This window comes from Myotis nattereri, assembly GCF_964212035.1.
Source record: "Myotis nattereri genome assembly, chromosome: 7".
In the NCBI taxonomy this organism is placed as follows: Eukaryota; Metazoa; Chordata; class Mammalia; order Chiroptera; family Vespertilionidae; genus Myotis; species Myotis nattereri.
The window spans coordinates 71819047-71833804 of record NC_138082.1 but is presented as its reverse complement, the minus strand read 5'-3'; the positions used below and the strand labels follow the sequence as shown (position 1 = coordinate 71833804).

Below are 14758 nucleotides of genomic sequence, written 5' to 3'. Positions count from 1 at the left end.
TCTCCTTGTTTTCTTTTGTCAAAGGCTGCAAATGTCAGCAAAATGGTACTCAGCCCCTTAGGAAGCCCCGACACTCAAAAGCAGGCATCTCAACCCTCAGTTCTTCTCCTCTTTTTTCTCATTACAGCAGCAACCTAACATCTCACACATTGGAACAGAGGTTTTCTAAGATTTAACCTCCAATACTGCCTTCCCAACTTCCCTCTCTTGCTCTCAATAACTTCAGTTATAGGGCATTTTCTCTCAGGTATAGTACACATAATTAACACTAAATATATCTCAAACTAAGTAGTTACCTGTTATATTTAAGCTCTAAATTAAATAGAAAGTATATACAAAATTCTTTCTGTATTTACTCTCCTTTTTCTACCTACCTTACTCCATTAGATATTTATTTCACTGGGCAGAACCTGAGAACATGCCATTTAAAGATTATTTTTTTTAAATGACCAATTTAAGGAATCTAGAACACTCAAATGACTCTCTGCAATGCTTTCTACCTTCCTAAAGAATATGAAGAGTTGGGAGATACCTATGTGAAGAGGGAGCAATAAAGATTTGTTTTCAGAGTATTTCATAATAATAAAGATCCAGAGTTTTCATACTTAATGTACCTGACACTCAAACACTGGTCAGGTTCAGTTTTGAAAGTTATTCAAAAGATTAGTTGATATTTTTCAAACTGAATAGCTAACTGGTTTATTATGGCTGTAACTCTACTAACTGTATGCTTTTATATAATAAAAAATTAGGCGTTAATATAAGAATTCCTATTTTGTTTCCTGTGTCTTGGGAAAGGAATGCTCCTAGTCCCATTTATAAAAGTAGACATTATTGTTATCATCAAATCCTTTTTGGAAGTAGTAGAATATAAATATTTAATAAATAGAATTCAATTATCTTATGTTAAACATGATTATATAGCTTTTTTTTTTTTTCGGTTTAAACCGCAGTATAAGAAAGTACCAGTAAGAAATATATTCAGAAATTAATGCTAGAATATAGAAATACTGTCACCATTTTACATATCCCCATAGTTTTTAGAAAATAAATTTGTTGGATAATTATTATGTTTTGAATTTACTACATAGAAATGCAGGAGGCAGATAATGATAATAGTGTTATTCTGTTTTCAGAGAAAAGCTTCCTGGATAAATATGGTGTTCACCACTCCGGAGAGAATAAATGAATTTCCCTGAAAGAAGCTCATGGGTGGATTTGTAATGGGAAAGAATTTGCGACTGAAATGAAATGAATATCGTCCGTTGAAGAATGGTATGTTTTGTGCTGTCTCCATATCACTCGGCTCTTTGTATGAGTGTGCATCCAGCGCTTCCTCACTGCATACTAATGGGGTGCATTAAGCCTCATGATACTTTCATACCAATTCTGATAACTATAAGAAAATAACTCCCACGGTGAGCATTTCAAAAATTCTACCATTTGAAATTCAGGTCAATTTAGTCTGAATATTCTTGTCCAAATGTGAATATATGTATAAAAATGTGAGCTGCAGGACAGATAGGTTCATATTCATACCTTCACTGAGCTTAAAATTGCTATCTGGCATTCTGAATAGGCTGCCAGCTCTCAACATTCTCAAGAAAGTGTTACTTACTACAGTTTTCTTCGTCTGAATTGTCACTGCAGTCATTTTGGCCATCACACCGCCAGTGATCGGGAATACAGTTGTTGTTTTTACACTGGAATTCATGGGGTCCACAAGTTTTCTTATCTGTAATAGAAAGAACGAGAGTTTTCATCGTTGACTTCCATGAAAACCTCCCTGACAGTATCCTCACTGCCAGGCTAATTCCAGGGCATATAACATTTCCTCAGAATCTGATTAAATTCTAACTCAGAAGGATTCCCTAGGAAAACTGAAGGCAGATAATGAATAATATTCATCTTTCTGTCTTGTTTTATGTTGTTATAGGTCATATTTTCATCACAAGCTAATTACAAAGCCATTGTTCAGATCACCCATACAAACTCAACACAAAGCCCCAATTAATGAAAACAAATGAACATCAAAATTATCCAAAACGTCCCTTCTCTTTAGCACACTCCCTCCCTATGCCACCTTCTATTTATGCTATAAAGCAGCAAAAGGAAATGGTTATCAATAAGACTCTGAGGTTGTCATCTTGTCTTTCTCCCCAAGGAGCTCTTATTCATAATCTCCCTATAGTCAGCTGCTCCAATTTCATATTTCATAATAGTGTACAATGTGCAAACCTTGACAATTAATAAAGTGCCATCTCACTGGAACATCTAAACAATCTCAATGAGTATCAGGAGAGGTATTAACTCGCTCTTCACTTTACAAATGACAAAACAGAGACTCTTAGAAGTTTATGAACTTGATGAATTTTCACTACCATAAATGGCACAGCCAATATAATAAAGTATGCCTTTATTCCTGATTTAGTGCTTTTTTAGAACAAATCTATGTCCATATGAGCCAGTTTCAGAATGCATGTAATAAGAATTTTTTTTTAATATATTTTATTGGTTTTTTACAGAGAGGAAGGGAGAGAGAGATAGAGAGTTAGAAACATCGATGGGAGAGAAACATCGATCAGCCGCCTCCTGCACATCTCCTACTGGGGATGTGCCTGCAACCCAGGTACATGCCCTTGACCGGAATCGAACCTGGGACCTTTCAGTCCGCAGGCCGATGCTCCATCCACTGAGCCAAACCGGTTTCGGCGTAATAGGAATTTTTTAATGTTTAGGTCACATATTTAAAAAAATTTCTTTGAAAAATATCTGTACATAGTCTAAAACAGTACTTAAATTTTAACATGCATACTTATAAATCACGGGAATTTTGCTAAAATAGGGATGATTGAGTAAATCTGGATTTCTAACAAGCTCTTTAGTGGTAACATTGTTTTTAGCAAGGTTCTAAATAATCAAGATGATATAAATTCAATAACATAAAAATAATAAAATTATACACACTAGTATACAAATTAAAAACATTTCTTTCCCTTTCATATACTTAGATACACTCCTTATTCTCAGACATATTAAAGAAAAACAGTGAAATGTTTAACAATTTAGACTGGTGAAATAAATTAACTAAAGGAGAAGATCAGCTCTTTGGCGATGGTTGTTATACTTTACTTCAAAGTGTGTATTATATAATTGAGATTCAAATGGTATTTTAAAAGCAAAAGTGATTTATATATAATTATAAAAATTAAATAATGAACATATATTGAGAACTCAGTCTACCTCTTAGCTAAACATTTTCATAAATATGATCACATTCAATCTTTCTAACATCTGTAAGATGTATTATTACATGCATTTAAATACCAAGAAACATAAGTCTTAGAATTTAAGTTACTTCTCTAATCTTATAAAGCTATTAAATGACAAAAGGGAAATTTATATACAGAATTTTCTGTAGAAATTCTCATGATAGATTTCAAATACATTTATCAACTAAATAGATAGATGATAGATAGATAGATATAGATAGATAGGTAGATGATAGATAGATAGATAGATAGATAGATAGATAGATAGATAGATAGATGATAGGTAGATGATAGATAGATTGGTAGATACCCCCACATTCTCTTCCCTTTCTTCTTTCCTTTCTGCCTTCATGCCTGTCTACCTGCTAATGATGACTCAGAATGTAATGTATGTCACTGTGTTGTATGCTATGTTTTATAATATATCCTGTTTGCCTGTGTCATACATAGGTTTAAATTTTAAAATTTGCTTAATATCTACAGAATTTCTAATGTAGCATTCTACATATCTCAGACAATCAAGAAATATGTCAGAATGGTTGGGATTTGAACAATGACCATTAAAAATATAGGGTTTGGTACGAAACTATTTAAATGGTTACTTCATTTTAGTAAATAAAACAAACTTCTGAATCTATTACTTTATTTTTTAACATTGGTTTATGTATTCCTTATCATGTGTTCCTTGCTTTATTCCTTTTTAAAAATGTTTTTATTGATTCTAAAGAGGAAAGAAGGGAGTGGGAGAGAGAGAGAAACATCAAACTGAGAGAGAAACATTGATCAGCTGCCACCTACATTCCCCCTATTTGGGTATGAGCTTGCAACCCAGGCATGTGCCCTGACTGAGAGTCAAAACAACAATATTTTTGGTGCTTGGGATGATGCTCAACTAACTGAATCACACTGGCCAGGGCTGGTTTCATTATTTTTAAATATTGTCTTAAATTTTTAGAATATATAATGTAAGAAAAATCAGACTAAATCAGTCAAACAGATCATGTGACCTACTATTAAAACATTGCCACCAAGGAATTCTCCATGACTGCAAAGGTTAACAAGTGGTACTGAGTATCAATACAACCCATTTTTTTTAGTTGTTTACCCTAAATCCTATTTTTATTTTTTTGTCTGTTTAAACGTTTGTATCATATTTTGTGTTTGAAAGAGTTCTGTACTTATTTTTTAAGAACAAGTTACAGTTCATTTCGAAGATGTTCACTTGGGGCATTCAGAAACAGGAACATGGAAAGGTTAATTGCCTTCTGTAAGGTTATTCAGATTTTATGTTTCCAAGTTATTTAATTTTGGGATCCATAACATTATTAATTAAAATTACAAATACAAACTATATCTGTATTTAAAATCTATTTAGACATGTTTGAAGATATATATATATATATATATATATATATATATATATATATATAGTGATATTTTAATAGGAAAATGTATGAGCAGGGTCTAAAACAGTGGTTCTCAAGTTGGCTCTGCATTAAAATCACCTGGGGAATTTTAAAAATTCTTTGTCATTCCATATGTCACATCAATATAATCAGAGTCTCTGGGGTGGAGCCCCAACATCTGTATTTGTATTAAAGTTAGCCTGGTAATTCCAATGAACAGCCAAGATTGAAAATCAATGGCCCATAAAACTAATTGCAGAACAGAATATATGTAATCCCACATTATAATACTCTCGTGTAATTAATATAAACTGTTCATAATATACAAAGTTTTCTATTAATTCATATTGTTAAATAGCATTGAAAAGTGTATTACTTTGGGTGTTGGAAATATAGAGAATGCAAATATAGCACAGTTGTGTGCCATTTAATAGGAATACATTCTGAGAATTATTAGCCAACTTTGTCACTGTGCAATCATAGAGTGCGCTTTCACAAACCAAGATGGTAAAACCTACTGCACACATAGGTTACATGGTAGAGCCTACAGCTCTTACACTACAGACTATACAACATATCACTGTACAAAACTACAGAAGATAAAGTCAAGCAAAAGAGAAAGTAATGCAATTAACAGATATGGTAAACAGGAGATGTATGAGACTGCCGCCAGTGTAACATGGCACACTGTTTTACAACAAACATTTTTTATATAAGTAGAAAGAGCACACTCTAAAATAATAATTAAAAATATAATATAATAGCCCCAACCAGTTTGGCTCAAGGGCATCAGCCTGTGGACTCAAGGGTCCCAGGTTTGATTCTGGTTGAGGGCATGTACCTTGGTTGTGGGCACATCCCCAGTGGGGAGTATGCAGGAGGCAGCTGATGTTTCTCTCTCATCGATGTTTCTGGCTCTCTATCCCTCTCCCTTCCTCTCTGTAAAAAACAATAAAATATATTTTAAAAATATATATAATATAATAAATACATAAACCAGTAATATAGTTGTCTACTATCGAGTACTATTTGCTGTTCATAATTGTATGTGCTATACTTTCCTACAACAGGCAGAGCAGTATATTAGTTTATATCTGCATCACTACAAACACCTGCGAAGTGTGTTGCCCTGTGACATTAGTTGAAAGGAATTTTTCAGCTCCATTATAGTACTATGGGACTAACCATTTGTGGTCCATCCTTCTTTAAAACATCATTACATGGCATATGAATATATTTGAAAACTATGTTATTGCTGTTCATTATGCCTTCACATTAAATGTAGATATTAGTAAAAGTGTATGCTCCCAGAATGGTGGGGTAAAGGACCGGCAAAGAGGATATCTATAGATACTGAAAGAGAATAATTCTTTTCTTTGGAGATTGCAAGTATTATATCCTCAAGTTACCTTGGGTCATTTTTTTTTAAATGTGAAGAAAGCACCCATTTCAGAAGACACCAGTAAAGAAGAGCTTAGAAATGTAGAAAATGAATATAGGGTACTTATAACTCTATGTGAGTACTTGAGTCCAAATTGTATCTAAAGTCAACTCCATTCACTCCTTGGAATCCAGGCAGACAATGTATTTTACTACTAGTTTGTGTTGATCTTCTGTCTTTTATAAGCTAGAGTCCTAACTAAGGCAAACACCATACTATCTTTTATTGCTTAAAATTCTTATGGATTTCTAATATTAATGTTCTTATCTGTATGTGATGGTTTATATAATACCTAGCCTATTTCATTGGTTTCTAATTATCTGGGGAATATAAATCTCCTTTCACAAGAAAACCAGAGTCAGTATCTATCTAAAAGTGATTTGCAAATCCAGGCTTCCATGAAGATGGGAGATAAAATAAACACAGTTTTTGAGCATATTCTCTGCATGACATATGTTATTACAGTTTCTAGTGATATTGATTATCTGGAAAGCTGCAGGTTGCTTTGCATTGCAAAGTGTTTGGTGGATCTGAAAATTTATTTCATGTTACTGCCCATCAGCCAGGATGATATTCCTCAATGAGCACGCACATGTACAACCTATTCTGCAAGGAGAAGTGGGCAGAATACGTGGATGCATCAGAGGTTGAAAACAATAGGGCCAGCTGCAGCTTGTTCCAGTGGAACCCTGCAACTTCCGTTCTTTTTGATTTTTTTGTTATTTTTTTTAACTTTTACATTATTCTTTCAGGTAGAGAGGAGAAAGGTTTATAAAGTAAAAAAAAAAAAATTACCAATGACATATACTCTTTATGAAGAGGTAAATCTATAATAAGCTAGCTCGCTAGACACTCCAATAATGACATTTTAAAAAACTGTTTGTCAATGCAACGCGATTTTCAGTGTAAATTTTTGAATTTGCATTATGCAGTTTTAGAAAGTGTTGTATAACATCCTGTAATGCTATCTGTCGCACCTGACACCAATTTGTGATTTTTTTGAAGAAATTTTATTGTAGGTTTAAATTTGTTGGGTGAGGGGAGAGAGTAGTTATTATTTCATCTTTTGCCAATAGACTTTGTACGTCATGTGCCAAACTTCTGCTTTTTGTTCATAATTCTTTTTTCAACAGCCTGTCATAATTTTTTATGTTTATTGCGAAATAATTGACATATATCACTGTCTAAATTTAAGGTGCACAGCTTGATGGTTTGAGTTACATATATGTGAAATGATTAGTAAGACCTTAATTGTTGAACTTAATTCTTTCCAGAAGGCTCTTTGAGAAGTGATTTGTTTAAAAACCAAATCATTTTTCCCACTAGGAATAATGTAAATTGAAATAATCCATTCCAGGCTCACAAATGCCTCCCTGTTTTTACCTTTCTTATATACAGTACATAGCTAGTACACTGTTTAACCTATAAACACTTCTTTTCTTAAATTTGTTGAACCATTTCCTATTAGCCTTAAATGAGTCACTTTCAGCATTTGTTCCAGGGGTATCTTTCAGGTCAGTAGGAGGTGTCTTCATTTTTTTCACACATCACTGGCTATCTGCTTGTTTATACAAATCAACAACAGTTTTTTGTGGGTTTTTTTTTTTATTTCTTCAATTGCCTGTGATCATTGTTTCTTTCACATCCTTAGCAGCATTAGCACTCTTGATGGCTTATTTGTGTTTTTAAATTGTGCTAATAGTTTTAATTTGGCACAAAACTATTAAACTAAATAGTTACATTAACCCAGTAACAAAAACATCCCCTTCTTTGCTGCCTAGAGATGCTTTTTGTCATGCTGAGGTATCAGCATGAAAGGGTAGTCAAATTGAAAAGGGAAGTTTTGGTCAACAATCTAGACATTTTTTCCATGAACAACTTGGTTGAGAACTAAGTTTATTCCAGATGGGAGATGTTTGAGAACCGAGGCTTTTCTGTATTACAGTAGGATAAGTTAACATACATCTTCTTCTATGGATACAATAATAAAAAAAAAAGGAAGACAATTACCTGTGATGAGAATTCTTAGGATTTACTCTGGTAACAACTTTGCTGTATATCACCAAGCAGTGTTACCTATAGCCATGATGTTGTATATTACTAGTACTTATCCTATCTAATAAAATAGTAATATGCAAATTGACCATCACTCCAACACACAAGATGGCCAGCAGGGGAGGGCAGTTGGGGAAGATCAGGCCAGCAGGGGAGGGCAGTTGTGGGGGACCAGGCTGGCAGGGGAGGGCAGTTGGGGGTGACCATGCCTGCAGGGGAGAACAGTTAGGGGTGACCAGGCCAGCAGGGGAGGGCTGTTATGGGTACTCAGGCTGGCAGGGGAGCAGTTAGTCATTGATCAGGCTGGCAGGGGAGTGGTTAGGGGGTGATTAGGCTGGCAGGCAGAAGCAGTTAGGGGCAATCAGGCAGTCAGGCAGGTGAGCAGTTGGGAGCCAGCAGTCCTGGATTGTGGAATGGGGCCTAAATGGGTAGTTGGACATCCCTCAAGGGGTCCCAGATTGGAGAGGGTGCAGACTTGGCTGAAGGACATACCCTCCCTGCCCCCCCATGCATGAATTTCATGCACCAGGCCTCTAGTTTATATTATAAATGAAAATTTATAACTTTTGATCACCTTCCTCTAATTTCCCTTTTGCCTACCTTCTGCCTCTAGTAACCACAAGTTTGATCTCTTTTTTGTATGAGTTTGTTAGATTTTTTTTTAAAGATTCCACATATAAGTGAGATCATACAGTTTTTGTCTTTATCTGACCTATTTTACTCATCATACTGCTCTCAGGTCCATCCATGTTGTCACAAATGGTATGATTTCCTTGGTTGCTTTTTTTATTTTGTGTATGTGTGTTTATGGTTGGATAATACAGCAGGTCCTCAAGTTCTGTTTTATTCAATCTCATTTCATGATAATGTTGATGAGATGTGTAGGATCTTAACTCTTATTTATATCAATTAGTCTATGGTAATATTGTTTTGTTATATATCTTTCTATGCAGTTTTAATAACCTATTGACATTGTGCATATACCACAACTTCTTTATGCATTCGTTAATCAATGGATACTTAAGTTGTTTTCGTGTCTTAGCTATTGTAAATAATGCTGCTATAAACATGAAGTGCAGGTATCTGTTTAAGTTAGTGTTTCTATTTCCTTGGGATATATTCTCAGAAGTGAAATTGCTAGATTATATACTAGTTCTATTTTTAATTTTTTGAGGATCCTGCAGGCTGTTTTTCATGCTGGCTGTACCAATTCACATTCCCATCCACAATGCACAAAGGTTCCCTCTTCTCCACATCCTCACCAGCATTTGTTACCATCTTTTTGATGATGGCCATTCTAACAGACATGAGGTAATATATCATTCTGACTTAATTTGCATTTCCCTAATGACTAGTGACGTTGAACACAGCCTGTAGTCTTGACAGACTGGTCGCTGTTTGTGGACCACAAATGAGGAGAACCCAAATCTCTACAATAAAAGGTATATGTAAGGTATCCCTTTTCAGAATCATTCTTAAGCCAAATACTTTTTAACATAGTTGATAACATTTGTTTAGTTGGTTTGACCCTATTGATAAGAGTCACTAGACAATTGCTCAATTCACTTTACAGTTTTGGATGGACATCAGACTCTGATCTGGTGGGAAGAATGAGATATCACAAAAATGAGGTATCTCAGCATTAAAGTCAGAACATGATTTGAGTCCTAGGTTCCTACTCATGTACAACCTAGAGTAATTATTTACCTTCAGTTTTTTGAAAGCTAAAAATTGATGTATAATTCATTCTAATACATAGAACTGAACATAAGCTTAATGAAGAGAAGCTAGTGATAATTAAGTAATAGTACTAAATATTAACTAGTTACTTATCTATATAATAAAAGCCTAAGTGACCATTATGGCAGAACAACCAGAACAACAGGTGGCTATGACATGCACTGCCCACCAGGGGACAGATGCTCAATGCAGGAGCTGCCCCCTGATGGTCAGTGTGCTTCCACAGTGGGAGCGCCACTCAGCCAGAAGCAAGGCTCATGGCTGGCAAGCACAGCGGTGGTGGCAGGAGCCTCCCGCCTCTGCGGCAGCACTAAGGAGCGGGGAGCCAGGTGGTAAAGAATGAGCAGGTGGGCGATCAGGAGCAAGGGGTCCCAGATTGTGAGATGGCACAGGCCGGGCTGAGGGACGCCCCCCATGCACGAATTTTGTGCATTGGGCCTCTAGTGTAGTAATAATATTAAATAAATAGATAACCATGTAGTAAGTAAAAACTAATGAATACTAAATTAAAATGCAAAATAAGTGGATTATAATACCAAATTTATAATAACCAAGCTATATGAACTTGGGAGGAAGAAAAGTGATATTTATTTAAAACTTCTATGTTGCAGGCAGTGTTTTAAATGCTCTATATTTATTATCTTGTTGTTTTAAGTGAATAAAAGTATTTACTACAACTTTGTGAAACATTCTATTTATTTTAAGTGCAAAGACCAAATATTGGCAACTTGTTCAGGTCACACATAAGTATTAGAGCCATTAAGACATTTAAATGCTGTGGGAAAACACATTCCTATCTAAAATTTTAAAAGGTTACAAGATCCCTGAGGTCTTTTAAATGAAAATGCATTTTACTTTTTTTATTTGTATATATCTTTAATTATCAGGTCTATAAAACATTTTTTGTTTCAATATAATTGTATTTCTTGAAAAATAGCATTTTACAAATTGTAAAAATTTATATAAGTAACATATACTTTTTATGGAAATGTAAGACAATGTAATAGTGTGTGTATATATATATACATATATATATATATACATATATGTGTACATATACATAAACATATATTAAAAGAAACAAATAGCTTATAGCTACACAACACAGAGATAAACCTGATTATGTTTCTTTATGACAATAAGTTAATAAAATTTTATACACTGCTTATTTCACCAAAAATTATAAGGAAATAATTTTCATAGGTCATTAAAATTCTATATAATAAAAGCGTAGTATGCAAATTGTCCCCTCAACCAAGAGGTTGTCCAGGAGTTCGACCAGGGGGCCGGGCTTGGCTGGGGGAAGGGAGGGAGGCCCTAGCTGGTGGTGGCAGTTGGGGGAAGGAAGGGATGTCCCAGCCAGTGCCAGCAGCCGCTAGGGACCCTCCCAGTGAATGAATTTCGTACACTGGGCCTCCAGTTCTTATATAAATCAGTTTTATGATTGTACTAGAGGCCCGATACACAAAATTCATGCAAGGGTAGGCATTCCTTCCCCCGCTGCTGGCACTGGCTTCCCTCTGGCACCCAGGACCAAGGCTTCCCTTCCCCACCCAAGACTCTGGCACCTGAGACCTGGGCTTCCCTCCAGCCACTGGCAGGCACCTGGGACCTGGGCTTCCCTCACAGCCCTGGCTTCATCCGGAAGGCCATCCGGAAGGACATTTTGTCTAATTAGCTGATTATGCTTTTATTATTATAGATAATATTTATCTTGTAGATATACCTTAGTTTAATGAAACAGTCCTCTAGAGCTTGGTTCTCAATTTTTTTACCAATTTAAATAGGAATATAATTAACATTTACAATAAATATGCGTTCTTTACAATTGTGTCAATATCTGTTTCAAAATAACTTTTATTTAGTGACAGTCATCACATACTATAGTTCCTTAGGAATAGAGTATGAGAGAGAGAGAGCAAGCAGTCAGACAGATTCTCATAAGCATCAGGATTTATATGTGGTTATATGGTTATGCTTATCATTGCATTTTAAACTATGTCTATTTGAAATCTTGGAGAAATAGGTTCCAAAACTTGAAAAAAAAAAGTTGTTTCACATTATTCTTATTTTTTGCTGCTAGGCATCTCTGTAGAAAAATAATTCTAACTGTATAGATTATAATAAATGGAGTATCTTTGGTGTGCTATTGTATATGTATGTGGGAACATTAAGAGCAATCATAGTTTTCAAAGAAAAATCTCTGTTTTTGAGCAACTGCTCTAAATCATTTATCTACCTAATATTCTTTGGAAATACATAATAAATTCAGTCAAGAATGTTGAAGTAAAAATTGTGCCAACAAGTTGAATAGCAAACCATTCAAATACGTATTGTTTTTTCTTCTTTAACACTTCTATTTTGTGGTTTCAATTTTATCTAAAATTTAGTACCTTAGCCCTGGCTGTGTAGCTTAATTGTTTGGAGTGTCCCTGCTGATCTCTTTCTTTGTTGTCCATCAAAGATAAGACTATTTAATATGCATCTAGAATGCAGGTTTATTTTATTTCTTCTCCACATCTCAAATAACTTAGAGAATTTATAGTTTATATTGCTAAAAGGGCCTGAAATAAATATTTTTCCTCTCTGGAGGACAGTGTGGATGAAAGGAAAGCATGTTTAAGCAACACCATTGTCTAGTGGGCGACTTCACTTTTGCTAACCGAAATTCTCTATTGTCAACTCATGTTTTATTTTCATATGCAAAATCATTTCAATAGAGAAGATTATAGAAAGTAGGGATGATAGCATGGGCTTTGTTTTTAAGGCTTTAAAGAAATTATTAAAAGAGGCTGCCCTAGCCAGTTTGCTCAGTGGATAGAGTATCGGCCTGTGGACTGAAGGGTCCCAGGTTCAACTCTGGTCAAGGGCACATGCCAGGTTTGCGGGCTCGATCCCCAGTAGGGGGTGTGCAGGAGGCAGCGGATCAGTGATTCTCTCTCATTATTGATGTTTCTATCTTTCTCTCTCTCCCTTCCTCTCTGAAATCAATAAAAATATATGAAAAGAAAAGAGAGAAAAGAGAAGAGAAGAGAAGAAAAGAAAAGAAAAGAAAAGAAAAGAAAAGAAAAGAAAAGAAAAGAGAAAAGAGAAGAAAAGAAAAGGAAAAAGAAAAGAAAGAGGCAAACTAGAGGAAATGGAAGCAGCTGTGCTTGATGATGGTGACTGATGCATATGAGTTTTAGACTATAATCTAATATATGGACTCATAATAACATGGCCTCATGTCCCTTATGTACTTAGACACAGTCTTCACAGTTCCCTTTTTAAATGTTTAAAAATAAATTTAATGCATATTTACATCTGATATCAGCTGAATACAAAGGTTTGGTTGAACATGTATGGTGGTAGCCAAAGTGGACAACACATTGAGCTGTTCAGGATAGAGATGTCCTACACTCTTTAGACCCCAAGTTTTAAGACAAAGTTTTGCTCTGGTATATGGGTTTGAAGTATATGATATCTCCTATCCTATGTATCTACCATACTTATCCATGCTGAGCCAATGACTTTTAAATGTAAGCATATGTGACTCTTTGCTTAGCCCCAATCTGGAAATGTCTTTCTAGTCATTAATGCTCCTCCCTTTCCAAGAGCAGCCCTAAAGCAATGGCTGGCAGGAGTTGCTGAATATATATATATGTCAGCTCTATCCTTTTTTCTACACTCTCCCAAAGTTTCCTGGTAGAATGGATCCCCTTCTTGCAGTAATCTGCACAGTAATGAACCCTCTATTCTTCTTTTCCTTCTGTAGTTAACTTACCCACCATCCTACCAGTGGTTTCTAGATTCATCTCCCCAGTAAACTGCTTGTACTCATATCTTTGTGAGTGCTTGTGATAATTCTGGGAAAACCCAACTTAACAAAGGATTTATGTAATCATTTATTCTAAAAATATGCATAAGGCTGACCATGTAATAGGCACTGTCCTGAGCTTATAGGACTTATACCAATGAACAAAACAGACATAAATCTCTACCTTCATTGAGTTTATATGCTAATGGCCAAGTGGGGATTTGAAAGATTAGCAAGAATAAAAAACAATTATTATTTATTAGAGGGTAAGAAATGCTACAGTGATTAAAAAAAAAAAGAAGGGGGTAGGGAATGTGTGCAGAGGGGAACTTTTAAATAATATAACCTGAAAATGCTCTATTAAGAGAGTGGCCTTGAAGGTTGACAAAGAGAAAAGGATTGAATCATGCCATTATCTGAGAGAAAGGGCATCCCAGGGAGAAACATGACCTAAACAGGCCAGGAGTGTCTAAGGAACAGCAGGGTGATGAGGGTGGCTGGAGCCGAGGAAGCATGAGTGGTGAGAGGTCATGAAGACCTCTATTGGTGAGGACCGGCTCTACCAGCAGGAAAGGCTTTGTGTAGAACTTCTCTTGCTATTTCTCCTCCCCTGAGGAGAGCATATATATTTAGCCTCATCCTTTTCTGACCAATGGATTTCAGGTATTTACTCATTTAGGTCTATGCCAAAGTAACCATGGAAATTACTAAATGGGCTGCAGCAATACAGAAACACAGAATGTGTAACTGCCATAGTGGATTCTTTGGTCTGTATACTCTGGATTACTACTTTGTTCTCAGCTTATGTGTTTATGCTTACAAAGCGAACAGGATGACATACTCTGATAAAGTATACAATAGGTAGTAACAAACCACATTTGTCTTTGAAAAAAATATTGAGTATGTCATACAAAACGAAATGCCTCTAGTGGCCAGATTTCACTAGAGATCAATGATTTGATTTTTTTTACTGGATTTATTGACTAGAAGTAACACATAGATCTATCATTTCAAATAGACTTGTATTTTATTTTTTATAACATTGGCA

General features: G+C 35.2%; 1 protein-coding gene across 2 annotated transcripts in view; it reads right to left on the bottom strand.

Moving 5' to 3' along the window:
* Positions 1-14758, bottom strand: part of LRP1B (LDL receptor related protein 1B) — a 1698272-nt gene that overhangs the window by 156113 nt on the left and 1527401 nt on the right. For both annotated transcript variants that reach the window (XM_081095916.1, XM_081095917.1), the window contains exon 67: positions 1619-1735. In XM_081095916.1, the coding sequence (XP_080952042.1) occupies positions 1619-1735 (117 nt within the window). The remainder of the gene's footprint in view (positions 1-1618; positions 1736-14758) is intronic.